Source organism: Natrix helvetica, assembly GCF_964273705.1.
Source record: "Natrix helvetica genome assembly, chromosome: 1".
NCBI lineage: Eukaryota > Metazoa > Chordata > Lepidosauria > Squamata > Natricidae > Natrix > Natrix helvetica.
The window spans coordinates 12,675,425-12,689,049 of record NC_138548.1 but is presented as its reverse complement, the minus strand read 5'-3'; the positions used below and the strand labels follow the sequence as shown (position 1 = coordinate 12,689,049).

The following is a 13,625-nucleotide window of genomic DNA, read 5'->3' as shown; positions in this document are numbered from 1 at the left end:
AGTAGCTGGGATCAAGGTTTCATTTTGGGGACGGCTGGGAAATTAAGGAATGTAGTAGTCTTGCACAGGCTTCAGGCAGGGGTGGGATTCAGCCGGTTTGGACCAGTTCGGGCGAACCTGATGTTAATTTTAATCTGGTTCACCGAATCAGTAGTTACAAGAACTGGCTGGCCCCGCCCACCCTTCCCCTCCTCTCCCAGGAGTCTTCACGCAGCCTGTTCATCATGCCAGGGAAGTGCAGGGCCCACACAGAGGCTCTGGGTGAGTGAAAAAAAGGGCCTACCGGAAGTATCGGAAGTCCAGGAATAGGTGTGTTCCAGGCCTCTGGAGGGCCACCAGAGCCTGGGGGAGGCCATTTTCAAACTCAAACCCCCTCCCTGCTGCTGTGGTGCAGGAAGCTGACTAGGCCACGCCCGCATGGCCACGCCCACCCAGCAACTGGGCAGAGTACCCATTGCTAAAAAAAATTTCAATCCCACCCCTGGCTTCAGGCATCTCTTTTGTTATTTAACCCCAAACTCTTCAAGTCCCTTCACCGCCCTATCTCCCCTCCCCATCTCTCCCTTTTGGGCTCCCCTGCATCCTCTCTCCACTACCTGCCCCTGCCGCCCCCTCCCCTGTTCCCAGAGGACCTCTGACCCTTTGCAAGGCCTCTGCACCACCTCTGGAGGCCTCTGTAAGGCAGGGAGGGAGAGCAGGGCAGCCAAAGGGGCAGAGAGAAGGGGGAAGATAAATGGGTGGGGGCAAGTGAAGTGTACTCTGCAGTCGTAAATATGGGCGGGCGGCCAAGCACCCCAATTTTGATTAGGTGACCTGCAACAGTTGTAACTTGGAGGACAGGTCATAACTACCATTCCTTCAGCATTATCATCACTCACAGTTGCCGAACCAATGAATGGTTGTTCATTGGGAGTTCACACCTCCCAGAAGTTGTGGTTGCTTCATCATTGGAGGTTTTTAAGAAGAGGCTGGACAGCCATGTGTCTGAAATAGTGTAGGGTCTCCGGCTTGAGCAGGGGGTTGGGCTAGGAGACCTCCAAGGTTCCTTCCAGCTCTATTCCGAATTTGAGTTTGAATTTGTTAAGCAAGCAATAGTTATAGCAAGAATGTCAGGCCTGCAGCCATCTTTTCTTTTGGATCTTTGGCCTGCCACACTTTCTATTATTCTTCTATGCCTTTTTCTATTGTGGAAAAATGGGAGGGGGGATTGTAAGGAGTGAGATGCTATGTAGCCATAACAAAATTCTTTCTAGAAAGCCAAGGTCATCTTTTGTCTCTACACCTCTGCATCTGACTGGAACTGTATGGGTGGAAGCTGCCAGCGTGGCAGTGGGAGATTGTACCATGGGATAGGCTTGTGGGTGTGGGGGCAAGATCTTGAACTTTCAACTAGGTGGGGAAAACCGGGAAACTTTCAGATTCGGGTTTTCCCGGATGTGCCAACATGGCTTTCTTAATAAATTGGAACTTTGTCTTGGACTCTGATTTACTTTTGGATGCTATTTGGAACCCTGACAAAGAAAATATGTCTGTCTATTTAAGAATAAATTACAAGGCAAAGCTGCCATAAGCCTTAGAGAAAAGAGGCTGGACCTAATGACTTTAAGTTTTCTTTTTAAAAGTTAAGATAATTTTTCCAAACCCTCTAGGTATCAAAATAGAACATTTCCCTAGTCTGGGGACACTAATGTGACAGGTTTCTGCTCTCTAATCTCTGCTCGTCATCTCGGGAAATCTTCTACAACCTTTCTCCTTTTGTCATACCGGGGTGGAAAGACAAACTTTCCAGGGCACCAATTACTAGTTATCATCTGTTACCTCTTCAAAAGAGTTGCTCATAGCCCTGTCATCTTTCTGCAGCTCTACTCTAGGGCACCTGACCCTTTCCCAAGTCCGATTCTCGGCAAATAGCTCGGTTGGTTGTCAAAGCTTATTGCTGATGACAAGCCTGGAACAATGATAAATCCAGCAAATAATAGAACTGCTTATGCACTGAAGTGAAAAGAGACAGCATACGCATTTCTCTCTGACTCCAGGCAGTTAGGAACGCAGCCGGCGTAGCAGGCAGCCCTGCTTACGAAAATCCCTTTGTATGATTGAGCAATTCTGACTCCAGACCTGTCCTTGTGCTCTATGCATGCAGGCAGATATCTGAACGCAAGGCCCTCCCTTGCAAACCCTTCATCTACCCTTTGCTTACTTATTTATTCTTACCATTTATCATTCTATCTGTGTACAGGTAGTCCTTGACTTATGACCACAGTTGAGTCCAAGACTTGTTAAGTGAGACATTTCTGAAGTGAGTTTTGCCCCGTTTTACGACCAGGTTCGCCTGGTGCGCCAATTGCGCCCCCTACTGGACCGGGACGCCTTACGCACAGTCACTCACGCCCTGGTGACGTCCCGCCTGGACTACTGTAACGCTCTCTACATGGGGCTTCCCTTGAAATGCACCCGGAGGCTACAGCTGGTCCAGAACGCAGCCGCGCGGGTAATTATGGGGAGTACTAGGTACTCCCATGTGACACCTTTCCTGCGCGAGCTGCACTGGCTTCCTATGGTCTATCGGGTGCGTTTCAAGGTTTTGATAACTATCTTTAAAGCGCTCCATGGCTCGGGACCTAGCTACTTGCGGGATCGTATTCTGCCCCATACATCCCTGCGACCAATTCGCTCGCACAGAGAGGGACTCCTCCAGGTGCCGTCCACCAGACAGTGTCGAGGGGCGGCGCCTAGGAGTAGAGCCTTCTCTGTGGCGGGCCCAGCCCTGTGGAATGACCTCCCTCCGGATATTAGGACTACGTCTGACCTCCGTTCCTTCCGAGTTAAGCTCAAGACCCACCTATTCCAAGTAGCTGGCCTGGCTCAACCATGATCTAACTATATCGCTCCTGACGGGTTTTTTATTAGTGTAATTCAATTGAATTTATTTATTGGGGTTTTTAAATATTGTGACTTTTTAATCGTTTTTTAGCTATCAGCCTACCTCCTCCTTGTATACGTCTTATTTACGTCCTTGTTATATGTATGTCCTGTCCGATTTGTATTGTACTTTGTATTTTATTTGTTTTATTGTACGCCGCCCCGAGTCCTTCGGGAGAGGGTGCGGCTTAGAAATAAATATTCTATTCTATTCTATTCTATTTTCTTGACACAGTTAGCACTAGCAATATCGATCGCACTTAAGACTTATATACCGTTTCATAGTGCTTTTACAGCCCTCTCTAAGCAGTGTGCAGTCAGCATATTGTCCCCAACAATCTGGATCCTCATTTTACCCACCTCGAAAGGATGGAAGGCTGAGTCAAGGATTGAACTGCTGGCGGTCGGCAGAATTAGCCTGCAATACTGCATTCTAACCACAGCGCCACCACTTCAGTTGTTAAGTGAATCTGGTTTACCCATTGGCTTTGCTTGTCAGAAAGTCACAAAGGCTGATCATATATCCCAGTACACTGCAGACATCACAAACGTGAGTCAGTTGCCAATTGTCTGAATTTTGATCACATGCTACAATGGTCGTAAGTGTGAAAATGGTCATAAGTCATTTTTCAGTGACTGTTGAACGGTCGCTAACTGAACTGTTGTAAAGTCGAGGACTACCTGCATCACCAAATAAGTCAAGTCAACCCACAGCAACCTAATTAAAACAAGCAGCCAAGTAAAACAGGGTGAGCGTTATTAAAACTGAAATAACACAAAATATTGCTGCTGTTGTTGTTGTTATTGTTCCTAAGTACTTGCTTACAATGAAATTATTGCAAAACACCTGGTCTAAAGGCAGTGAGGTTTGTTGGATGGTTAGCCAATAATAACAATGGGAAAACTGCAACACAAGGCAAAGATGGAACACAACATAATTAAAATGAAGTTTTCCATCTTAAAACAGTTTTTGGAAAGTTTAAGAGGGAGGGAGGCAGTCTTAATTCCAGGAGAAAACTATTTCGTAAGGCTGGATCAGATCTTGACCTCTATTTTCCTGTCCTCACCAAAGTGGGGTAATGAAACAAGGTTATTTAGCCCAACACCCTTTTGTGTCTGATGTCAAGGTTACAAATAATGTTAAAATACACAGAGGTGACATCACAGGGTAAGTATGCAAAACACGTCATCCCAGATGGAAGGTGTATAGCAAAGCCACTCGTGGGCTGAACTGAAGCTGTTTGCTGCACTAACAATGTGCATTTGTGAATAATTCACTTGCACACAAACACACTTCTCCTCCCCTTCCGGCTCTTTCAGTAGCCTTGTGTTAAATTTCTCAAGTGGAATGATGAGTCATGCCTTTAAGCCATGGTTGTTTTAATTATGCTTTTCTGATTTAGTCAAAACAAGGTGGTTTGCACAAAATCTTCATCGTCTCAGCCCAAAGTATACCTGTTTGCTCAGTACCCTAGGTGAACCCAGGTTCAGCATGCTAAGTGGATCATGTGAATTAAATCAAATTTTGCTGAAATAGGTTTTATTTATCATTTTTATCTGTCCTTATCACGATCTTCGGTACTGATCATATAGGTTGAATTATTTTCATCATGTAAAATGAGCTGTGCTGCAAGCTAGAACATCCAAGCAAGTGTAAAATGCTGCAAGAATTATGATGGGCACTCAAGTGTCTTTACAAAAGACTTACAGTGGGATCTGAACTCCTTGTTCCCTTGTAGCAGCTATCAGTAAACCTGGCTCTTTAACAAAGCAAAAGTGCCTCCCCTCTCCTTTGGGGCAGCAATGTGGGTCAAGATTGGAACAAGGGGGTGAGCTTGTGGTTATGGGAGTCAAAGGAAGGCCTATTCGGAGCCAGTTTGGTCTGGTGGTACTTTGTAGCACTACGCTACAAAGTAGGAGACAATGAGTTCTAGTCATGCTTTAACCATGGAAGTCAGCTAGGTGACTTTAGGCCAATTGCCATGAGACACTGATTTCTAGCCCTGCCTTAGTCATGAAAGCTAGCTGGGTGATAAAATGGGGGGGATATAATGCAGGTAGTCCTCAACTTACAACCACAAGTGAGCCCAAAATTTTATGTCGTTTAAGTGAGAAAATTTGTTAAGAGAGTTTTGGCCCATTTTACGACTTTTCTTACATTTGTTAAGGGAATCACTGCAGTTGTCAAATTAGTAACACGGTTGTTAAGTGAAATCGGGTTTCCCCATTGACTTTGCTTGTCAGAAGGTCTCAAAAAGGTGATCACATGACCCTGGGACACTGCAACTGTCATAAATGAGAGTCAGTTGTCAAGCATCCGAATGGAAATCACATGACCATGAGGACGCTACAACGATCGTAAGTGGGGAAAACAGCCACTTTTTTCAGTAATGATGTAACTTTGAACGATGACTAAATGAATTGTCATAAGTCAAGGACTACAACCTGCATTATATCATAAATCAATAGCACTTAAACTTCATAGGGCTTTACAGCACAAAGCTGTTTACAGAGTCAACATACATACATATTCATTCATTCATTGAAGGACACTCCTGTGAAGGAAGTCGCTTGCCTAAAGAACCTCGGAGAACTTGGTGCTCAAATTCTTTAGCATCTTTACTAAATACTCTGATTAATGAGCTCTACCGGAAATCACTTGCTTTATTTAAAAAACAAACCAAAACCTTCCCAGGGGCATATAACTACACTGCTCTAACAATCTACGGAACCTATAGATCAGGGGTGTCCAAACTTGGGAACTTTAAGACTTGTGGACTTCAACTCCCAGAATTCCCCAGCCAGCATAGCTGGCTGGGGAATTCTAGGAGTTGAAGTCCACAAGTCTTAAAGTTCCCAAGTTTGGACACCCCTGCTATAGATCCAGAGAAATATGGATATCTACAGAAATGGTTATTGCCTGCACATTCAGAGAAATGTAGTTATTTCTGTTAACTTTTATTTTATTTACTAGATCTGTTTCTTATGGAACATAAAGAGTATATAAAACTGTATTTCCAAAAGCAGCTCAGAATGCACCTGGAACACGTAAAAAACGAAAACACAATAGGCCAATAAATGCAAATGTTTACCTCTGTTAGAACGGCCTTCTTCAAAGCCAGCCCTGAAAAAAAGAAGAACATGGTGAGGAGGTGAACACAGAAATAGTCTGTTTTAACAATCCCATTCCTAACCTAGGTAGAAGCTCTGGGGTGAAAGCTGCCAGAAAACATGGCTCCCCTCTGTCCTTCCTACAGGAAACTTCCACATCTGCAATCAAACTTTCCCATTAAAAATTCATTTTGTCCAACTCGAAATGATCAGGCTTCCCCCCCACGCCCCTTTCAACTATTCCCTTCTCTCCCATCTTTCTAAAGGTGAGGCTTTTATGCATGTCTACAACTGGACATGCAAAATATTTCAACTCTCAACTATTTCAAATTCAAAACGGGGGATTCAAATTTGAAATTAACCGTTCCAACCTTGCTGAAATGTTCCAGCACGAATTCTGATCAGAACAGTGATGTTCCAAGCTGCTGTTTTGAAGTCGGAATATTTCCAGAGTCGTTTAGGTGAGCAATGAAACATCAAGCACACCACGTTGTCTGCTATTAAGCAGCCTCTATTAAAGATAATGGGATTTTCGTCTCAATAAAACAGAGATGTGGGCTGGAACATTTTATGGAGTAGAAATCTGCCTCCAAAAAATTTTCCACCTCAGGCAAGTTTGGCAATTTCAAAGTTGGGTAGAATTTGCTACCAATAAAGGAGAATGTTTGTAGCTCAGGGTTGAAATGAAGGATGCTTGGTGCTCTCTGAGCTTGCTTGTTTTCTTGCATATGTTTCATTACCCAAATTAGGCAACATCATCAGTGCACTGATGTTATCTAGTTTGGGTAATAAAATGTCTGCAAGAAATCAACCAAGAGCGTCAAGGACCCCTCAACGAATTTGCTTTTCTAGGTGATTGCTCAAAAAAGAAAAAAAAGTTTGAAACATGTCCATCTCCCCCTTGCGTCAAATAATTCAGCCCACATCTTTGAACAGGATGTAGATACTGCGCTGAATATGGTAATCAGCATTCTATTCATTGGCACAGGAAAAATATTCCCGTTCAATATTTTCTGGAACCGCCACATCCCTGAAAGTAAATGAAGAAGATTACTAGGGAAGCTTTCAACCCATTGCCAAATTGTCACATTCAAGCCATCAAATTCCATCTCAATTCTTCCACCTACATTTCGGGAGGAGCCTTAATAAGGCCAATAACCACTCTGAATAACAATACTCATTTCTCCACCCAGAAAACTGCCCTTCCCAAAAGAAGTCTCATCTGTCCTTCATTCAACATTCATTTATTTATGCCAGATGCTTATAGGATTACCCAGCTTATGCATCGTAACTGTGGGAGGCTCACACTACCATAAATAAAATCAAAGGAAACAATTAAACCAACATCCCCAAATCCCAGTTTTGAAACAAAAGAAACTTAAGGCTTGTGATTCCTCTCTGCCCAATACAGGTAGCCCTTGATTTACAACTACAATTGGGATTAGAATTTCCGTTGCTAAACAAGGCAGTGGATTTTAACCTGGTTTTATAACCTTTTTTTTGACATGGTTGTTAACGGAATCACTGCAGATGTTAACTGGGCTACGTAGTCGTTAAGTGAATCTGACTTCTCCCATTTGGCTTTTGTTAGAAGCCAGCCGAGAAGGTTGCAAATGGATCGTGTGACCCCAGGAGACTGCAAAGGTCATAAATATATGACCATGATGGTGAACCTATGGCACATGTACCAGAGGTGGCAAGCAGAGCTCTCTCTGTGGGCACGTCCGCTGTCGCCAGCTGCTCTTTTGGATTCCGACGTGCATACTGGTCTTCGTGGGCCTGAGTCAGGGGTAGGCTGCTGTGGGTTCGCACAGGTTTGTGCGATCCTCTAGCGAAGATTCTGCGCAGTTCGATGAACCCCCAAATCCCACTCCTGGCTGGCCCTGCCCACCCCACCCCTCTCCTCCCAGGAGTCTCTATTCATCATGCAGGGCCTGCGTGGAGGCTCAAGGGGAGGGGAGGGGGAATGGGCTTATCGGAAGTCCGGAAACAGATCTAGGGAAGCAGTTTTCCCCGTCCTGGAGGCTCGAGGAAAGGCTCCAGAGCCTAGGGAGGGTGAAAAATCCCCTGCCCCCGCTGTGGTGCAGGAGGCCAACTAGGCCATGAGGCCATGCCCACCGTGGCCACACCCACCCATCAACAGGGCAGCAAATCCGTTGCTGCAATTTTTGAAGTCTCCCCCCCCCCCCATGTGCACCAGCCAGCTGGTCTTCGGGTCCCAGCGCTTGTCTGTGTATTCCAGTTTGGGCACTCAGTGCCAAAACAAAGGTTCACCATCACTGAAATATGCTCTTGCTAACTGCCCAAATTTTGTCCACATAACCATGAGAACGTTGTGATGGTCATAAGTGCAATGACCAGTCATAAGTCACTTTTTTTCAGTGTCACCGTAAATGTGAATAGTCCCTAAACAAATGGTTGTTAAGTAAAGGACTGCATGTAATATCTTCTGAAGTGGTATGGCGGAGGCACAGGTTTACAGCACGTCAGTCTTCAGAATTCTGGATTGCGTCATTTAAAAATACGATTTTGGGTACCCCAGAATGAGTGGATTTTAAAAAAAAAAAATCTTTTGGAGGATGAGAGGCAGCCAAGGAGCAAAAACTGGTTAGCTTTGAATGTTTAAGGCACTGATTACGTGATATTCCCTGAACCATCCCTTGTGGGTGGTTGTTTCTGTTTGTTTAAAGGGCAAATTAAGTGCCTTAAGCCTCTGCAAGGCTTAAGATACCCATTTGCCCTTAAACACACACACACACACACAAATAGGAAGAGAGGCTTTCAGCTCTGCCCACTCCAGCAAGACTTTTGTGTTGCCAGGTACAGATGCCTTCTCTCCAGGCAGGACAGAAAAACAAAGTGCGGCCCCAAGGCCAAAGTAACCACCCTAATTATTTTTAATTCATTATTTGGAAAAATTATCAGTTCTTTTTTTCTCTCTCTTCCCTCTCAAGACTAAACTATCCGGTTCAAGGCGGCCAACCTGATTTCATCCATGACACAGAAAAGCAGCAGCTGCAGAGAGATTTTTTTTTTAGTTTTATTCACCCCTCTAAAAAAAACTTATTTAAAACTAGGGCTTATAAAATTAGCTTCTTCCCCCCCCCCCCCTTTCACCCTCCTAATTGCTTCTTTTTTGTTATTTTGGATAGGAAGCTTTACAGGCTGAGATTTGTTGTAACCGGTCCACGTGATCATCTACCTTGGAATCCTTCTTAGCTGAAGAGCGGGTGGCGAGGCTTTCAATCAAGAGGCTGCGGAATGGACTGGCGCTCCGATATTACGGATATCCTTGACTTACAACAGTTCGTTTAGCGACCATTCAAAGTTACAACAGCACTGGAAAAAAGTGAATAAGGACCATTTTGTCACTTAGCACCGTTGGAGCATCACATGATCAAAATTCAGCCGCTTGGCAACTGACTCCTATTTATGACGGTTGCAGAGTGTTTTTGGGGGGACGGGGCCGTCCACGTGTTCACTTTTTGTGACCTTTTGACGAGCAAACTCAATGAGGAAGCCAGATTCATTTAGTTAAGTGTGTCGATAACTCGACAGCTGCACTGATTCACTTATCAACAACCATGGCAAGAAAGATCATAAAATGGGGCAACACAATTGTCTCACTTAGGCAATAAAAATGTTGGGCTCAGTTGCAATTGTAAGTTGAGGAATTTACCTGCGCTGCTGGCCATTACTGGAAGAGGATGGATGGCCAGCAACAGCAATGATGAAAGAGCTAAATGGCCAGGCTGGTGATAAAATATCCGGGAAAAGATCTAAGTTCGAAGAGGGTGCAGGCGCACACTCACAGCTCCATTGGTGCAAGTGGCATGCACCTGCGCCCTCCACTCGTCCGAAGCCCCTTTCGGGTGAGCGGAGGGCGCCTAAGCAGAGGGTTCTTGTGCTCGCGCACCAAGCTCCATTTGTATGAGTGGAGCTTCGTGTGCAAGCACAAGTGCCTACTGCTCGCACGAGTGGAGTTTTGCACACTTGCCCATTGTTCACTGGTAGTGGGTCACAGCCACTGACCTAAGTGATCACTTCCCTGTTTCCCTGAAAATAAGACCTCCCCAGATAATAAGCCCAATTGGGCTTTTGAGCGCATGTGCTAAAATAAGCCCCCCCTGAAAATATTGCAACACAGCAGCAGCCATGAAGTGACCATGCTCGCCACCTCCTGCACCTCAAAAATAATAAGACATCCCGAAAATAAGGCCAAGCACTTATTTCGGGGGTCAAAAGAAAACAAGACCTTGTCTTATTTTCGGGGAAACACTGTAACAGTCCACAATGTCTTGAAGGCTCATAACTATCAACCAAACTTTGGAAGGTCATAGATTTCCCCATGGGTGTCTAGCCATTCTCTGCCTTTTGTCCATTGTATAGTAAACTGTTGTGGCCCAGCAGGATCCGGTTGAGCTGCTGATGGACTCGGATAGCGAGGAACCATATGAGTCTGCCCTGGACGATGTGGAGGACCCTGTGCAGGGTTCAGACTCAGAACAGAGACCAGAGGGACTGGTTGGTGCCTGAGGCATGGAGCAGTGGGGAGGATCAAAGGCAGTTTGTCCCTGATGCTAGATTGAGAAGGGCTGAGAAACGGAAGCAGCAACTCCGTAGGCAGACTCGGAGATGATGATTAAACACAGGTGGTTGTAGATTGGCCCCTCCCAAGAGAGATTATAGGTGAGGCGTTGGGAGGGGACATTTGCAGGAAACAACCGTTCAAATTAGTAGTTAAGAAAATCTATCTGTATATTCTAGCCGTGTCTGTTCATTTGAATTATCTGGGTCTCTGTTGAACGTGAGTTGTCTGGGCCCTCAGCCAAAGGATTCGTTATCTCAGTAATTAAACAGTGGCAAAAAGCCAAGCCTGTGTTCTGGTTTATTCACAGGCGTGGGAGGGGGTTCAGAACAGTAAACTAATAATGCTCAATAAACACACAAAATTCTGCTGATAGTCCTCAACTCACAACCCCAGTAGGGACTGGAAAATTGGCTGTTAAGTAGGGCAGTCATTTCGTGAGATATCATGTGACTGCACTTGATTTTACAACCATTTTATTGTGGTCATTAAGTTAAATCACCCATGATTGTTAAGCAAAATATTGACTCTTTTGACCACACCCTGCAGATACCTCTGATCAACTAGAAGGTAAGCTGTCAGATGCCAGTGTGCTGTAAGCCATAATTTAAAATGGTGAACCACCTCACTGTACTTTAGAGAGAAAAGTGGTGCAACCTAAAAATAGTCAATTAGCAAATGACATGTCATCATCCCCTATGTTTATTTTGCTCCTCCTTCAGGATGTCTGCAGCCCATCCAAGTTACACAAGGCCAGCATTGTTACGCGCTATCTTTTCATTTAGCTTCCGTAATAAGAGAGTAACTTAGCCTTGCCTCTGACTGACAAAAGCTCCTTGTTGATAAGTTCCATGGGGTCTTTAATTCCCAGCCAAGAATTCTATTTGATTTTTTGCTGTAATGATCAAGGCAAGAAGGAAGTCAGGCAGGAAGCTGGATTTCACATGCGGCTGGTCTTTCCTGGCACAATAACACAGCCACAAGGAAACAAGAGATTTGTCCTCAGCGACAGGATATTCACAGCGGTACGTGGTGAAGATGAGAGACGTTTCAAGGGATAAGGGGCGCTTCCTCCGTTGCTACAGGAAGGAAGGAAGGATCCAGGGGAAAATGCACTAGCTAAGCTCTTTTCCTGTCCCACTTCCAGAGCTGGGGATTAGTGGCAACACTGAGGCTAATTAACCCAAGCAGCTTAACTTGCAAGTAATAAAGTTCCTGAGCCAAGCATAGCCCAGGTAGGTGAGCGCTAAAGTCCCAGAAGGGCCTAATCGGCTATTTTGGTAGGGGAAGAAAAATAGCAACAAGAATTTCTGCATGCTTCCCTTTAAAGAGCGAAGACACTGGTCCAATTTGAAAGAACAACACAGGTTATTTTTTTTAAACAAATAAACTTCTCCTCTGAGGATCTGCTGGGAGTTGCCAGCAAACCTGGGGAAAAGGGGGTACTTATCTCAAGACAGGGGTGTCCAAACTTGGGAACTTTAAGACTTGTGGACTTCAACTCCCAGAATTCCCCAGCTGGCTGGGGAATTCTGGGAGTTGAAGTCCACAAGTTTTAAAGTTCCCAAGTTTGGACACCCCTGCCTTAAGAAGATCACGCCTGGCCTAGTTTCAGGGAAGGAAAAGAAAAAGCAAGTCATAATTTTATGCCAGCCAGGCAATGCTCCACAGGTAGTCCTCGACTTACAACCACAGGTGAGGCCAAAATTTATCTTGCTAAACGAGACCTATGTTACGTGAACTTTGCCCTGTTTTATGACCTTTCTTGACACGCTTGTTAAGTGAAATCACCGCAGTTGTTAAGTCAGTATCATGTTGTTAAGTGAATCCGGCTTTCCCATTGATTTTGCTTGTCAGAAGCTTTCAAAAAAGATGATCCCATAACCCCTGGGCACTGCAGCCATCATAAATATGAGCCAGTTGTAAACTGTCCGAATTTTCATGTGACGATGGGAATACTGCAACGGTCGTAAGGGTGAAAAATGATCCTAAATCACTTTTTTTCAGTGATGATGTCATTTTAGAACCGTTACTAAACAAACTGTTGTAACTCGAGGACCACCTGTAATTACCGCCAGGATGACATGCCCTTGTTTGGACACCGGCCCAATCAGCAGAGCTGTCAGACCTGGAAGCCATCTTCTGCATTGGGCCTTCAGGCCTGCCACATTTTCCACTGTGGGAAACTGGGAGCGGGGAGGGGGGAATTGTATGGAGTATGGGAGATATATAGTCAAAATAACATGCCTTTCTCAGAGAGTCAAGGACACCTGGCCCTGCAGCTGCGATGGTATGACTGGAAGGCACCTCCAGTTTTGGATAGTGCCTGATTGGACCATGCGATGGACATGTGGGTGCTGGGCAGGGACTTGAACTTTCACTTGGGTGGGGAAAACCTGGAAGCTTTCAGATTCGGGTTTTCCCAGATGTGCCAATATGACATCTCTAATAAAGTGGAGCTTTGAGGAACTTCAAGCCTTGGAGTCTTCTTTCGTTGGGGGTCTTACTTGGAACCCTGACAAGAGGTCAAGGCCTTTAGGAAGGTCAAAAGGATGGGGGGCAGATCTCACCTGGATTGGGGGGGGGGGGTTTATGATGTTCCAGACGAAGAGACAGAAAGTCATCCGAAGCATGGAACTCAACATCTTCAGCAGCAGTTCTGGGGTACTCATTTTCATATCCCTAGAGCAGGGGTGTCCAAACTTGAGAACTTTAAGACTTGTGGACTTCAACTCCCAGAATTCCCCAGCCAGCATGGCTGGCTGGGGAATTCTGGGAGTTGAAGTCCACAAGTCTTAAAGTTCCCAAGTTTGGACACCCCTGCCCTAGAGACTCCCCCTTCCTTTACCGCCATGGCCCCCACTGTAATGCACCCTGCTGTAACTTGGGGATGAGACAACACCCAGGAGGAGAGTCCAGCAGACCGGACAAGCTGGAAGAACAGCGGCCGTTTCGGCAGAACTGGTTTGTTGCCTCATTTTGATTACCTCCTGATTAATGCCTA

The 13,625-nt window shown here is 45.3% G+C and overlaps 1 protein-coding gene across 5 annotated transcripts in view; it reads right to left on the bottom strand.

Moving 5' to 3' along the window:
• The window catches only part of PIP5K1C (phosphatidylinositol-4-phosphate 5-kinase type 1 gamma), an 88,921-nt gene that overhangs the window by 56,748 nt on the left and 18,548 nt on the right, over positions 1-13,625 (bottom strand). For all 5 annotated transcript variants that reach the window (XM_081958860.1, XM_081958862.1, XM_081958858.1 and 2 more), the window contains exon 2: positions 6,015-6,046. In XM_081958860.1, the coding sequence (XP_081814986.1) occupies positions 6,015-6,046 (32 nt within the window). The remainder of the gene's footprint in view (positions 1-6,014; positions 6,047-13,625) is intronic.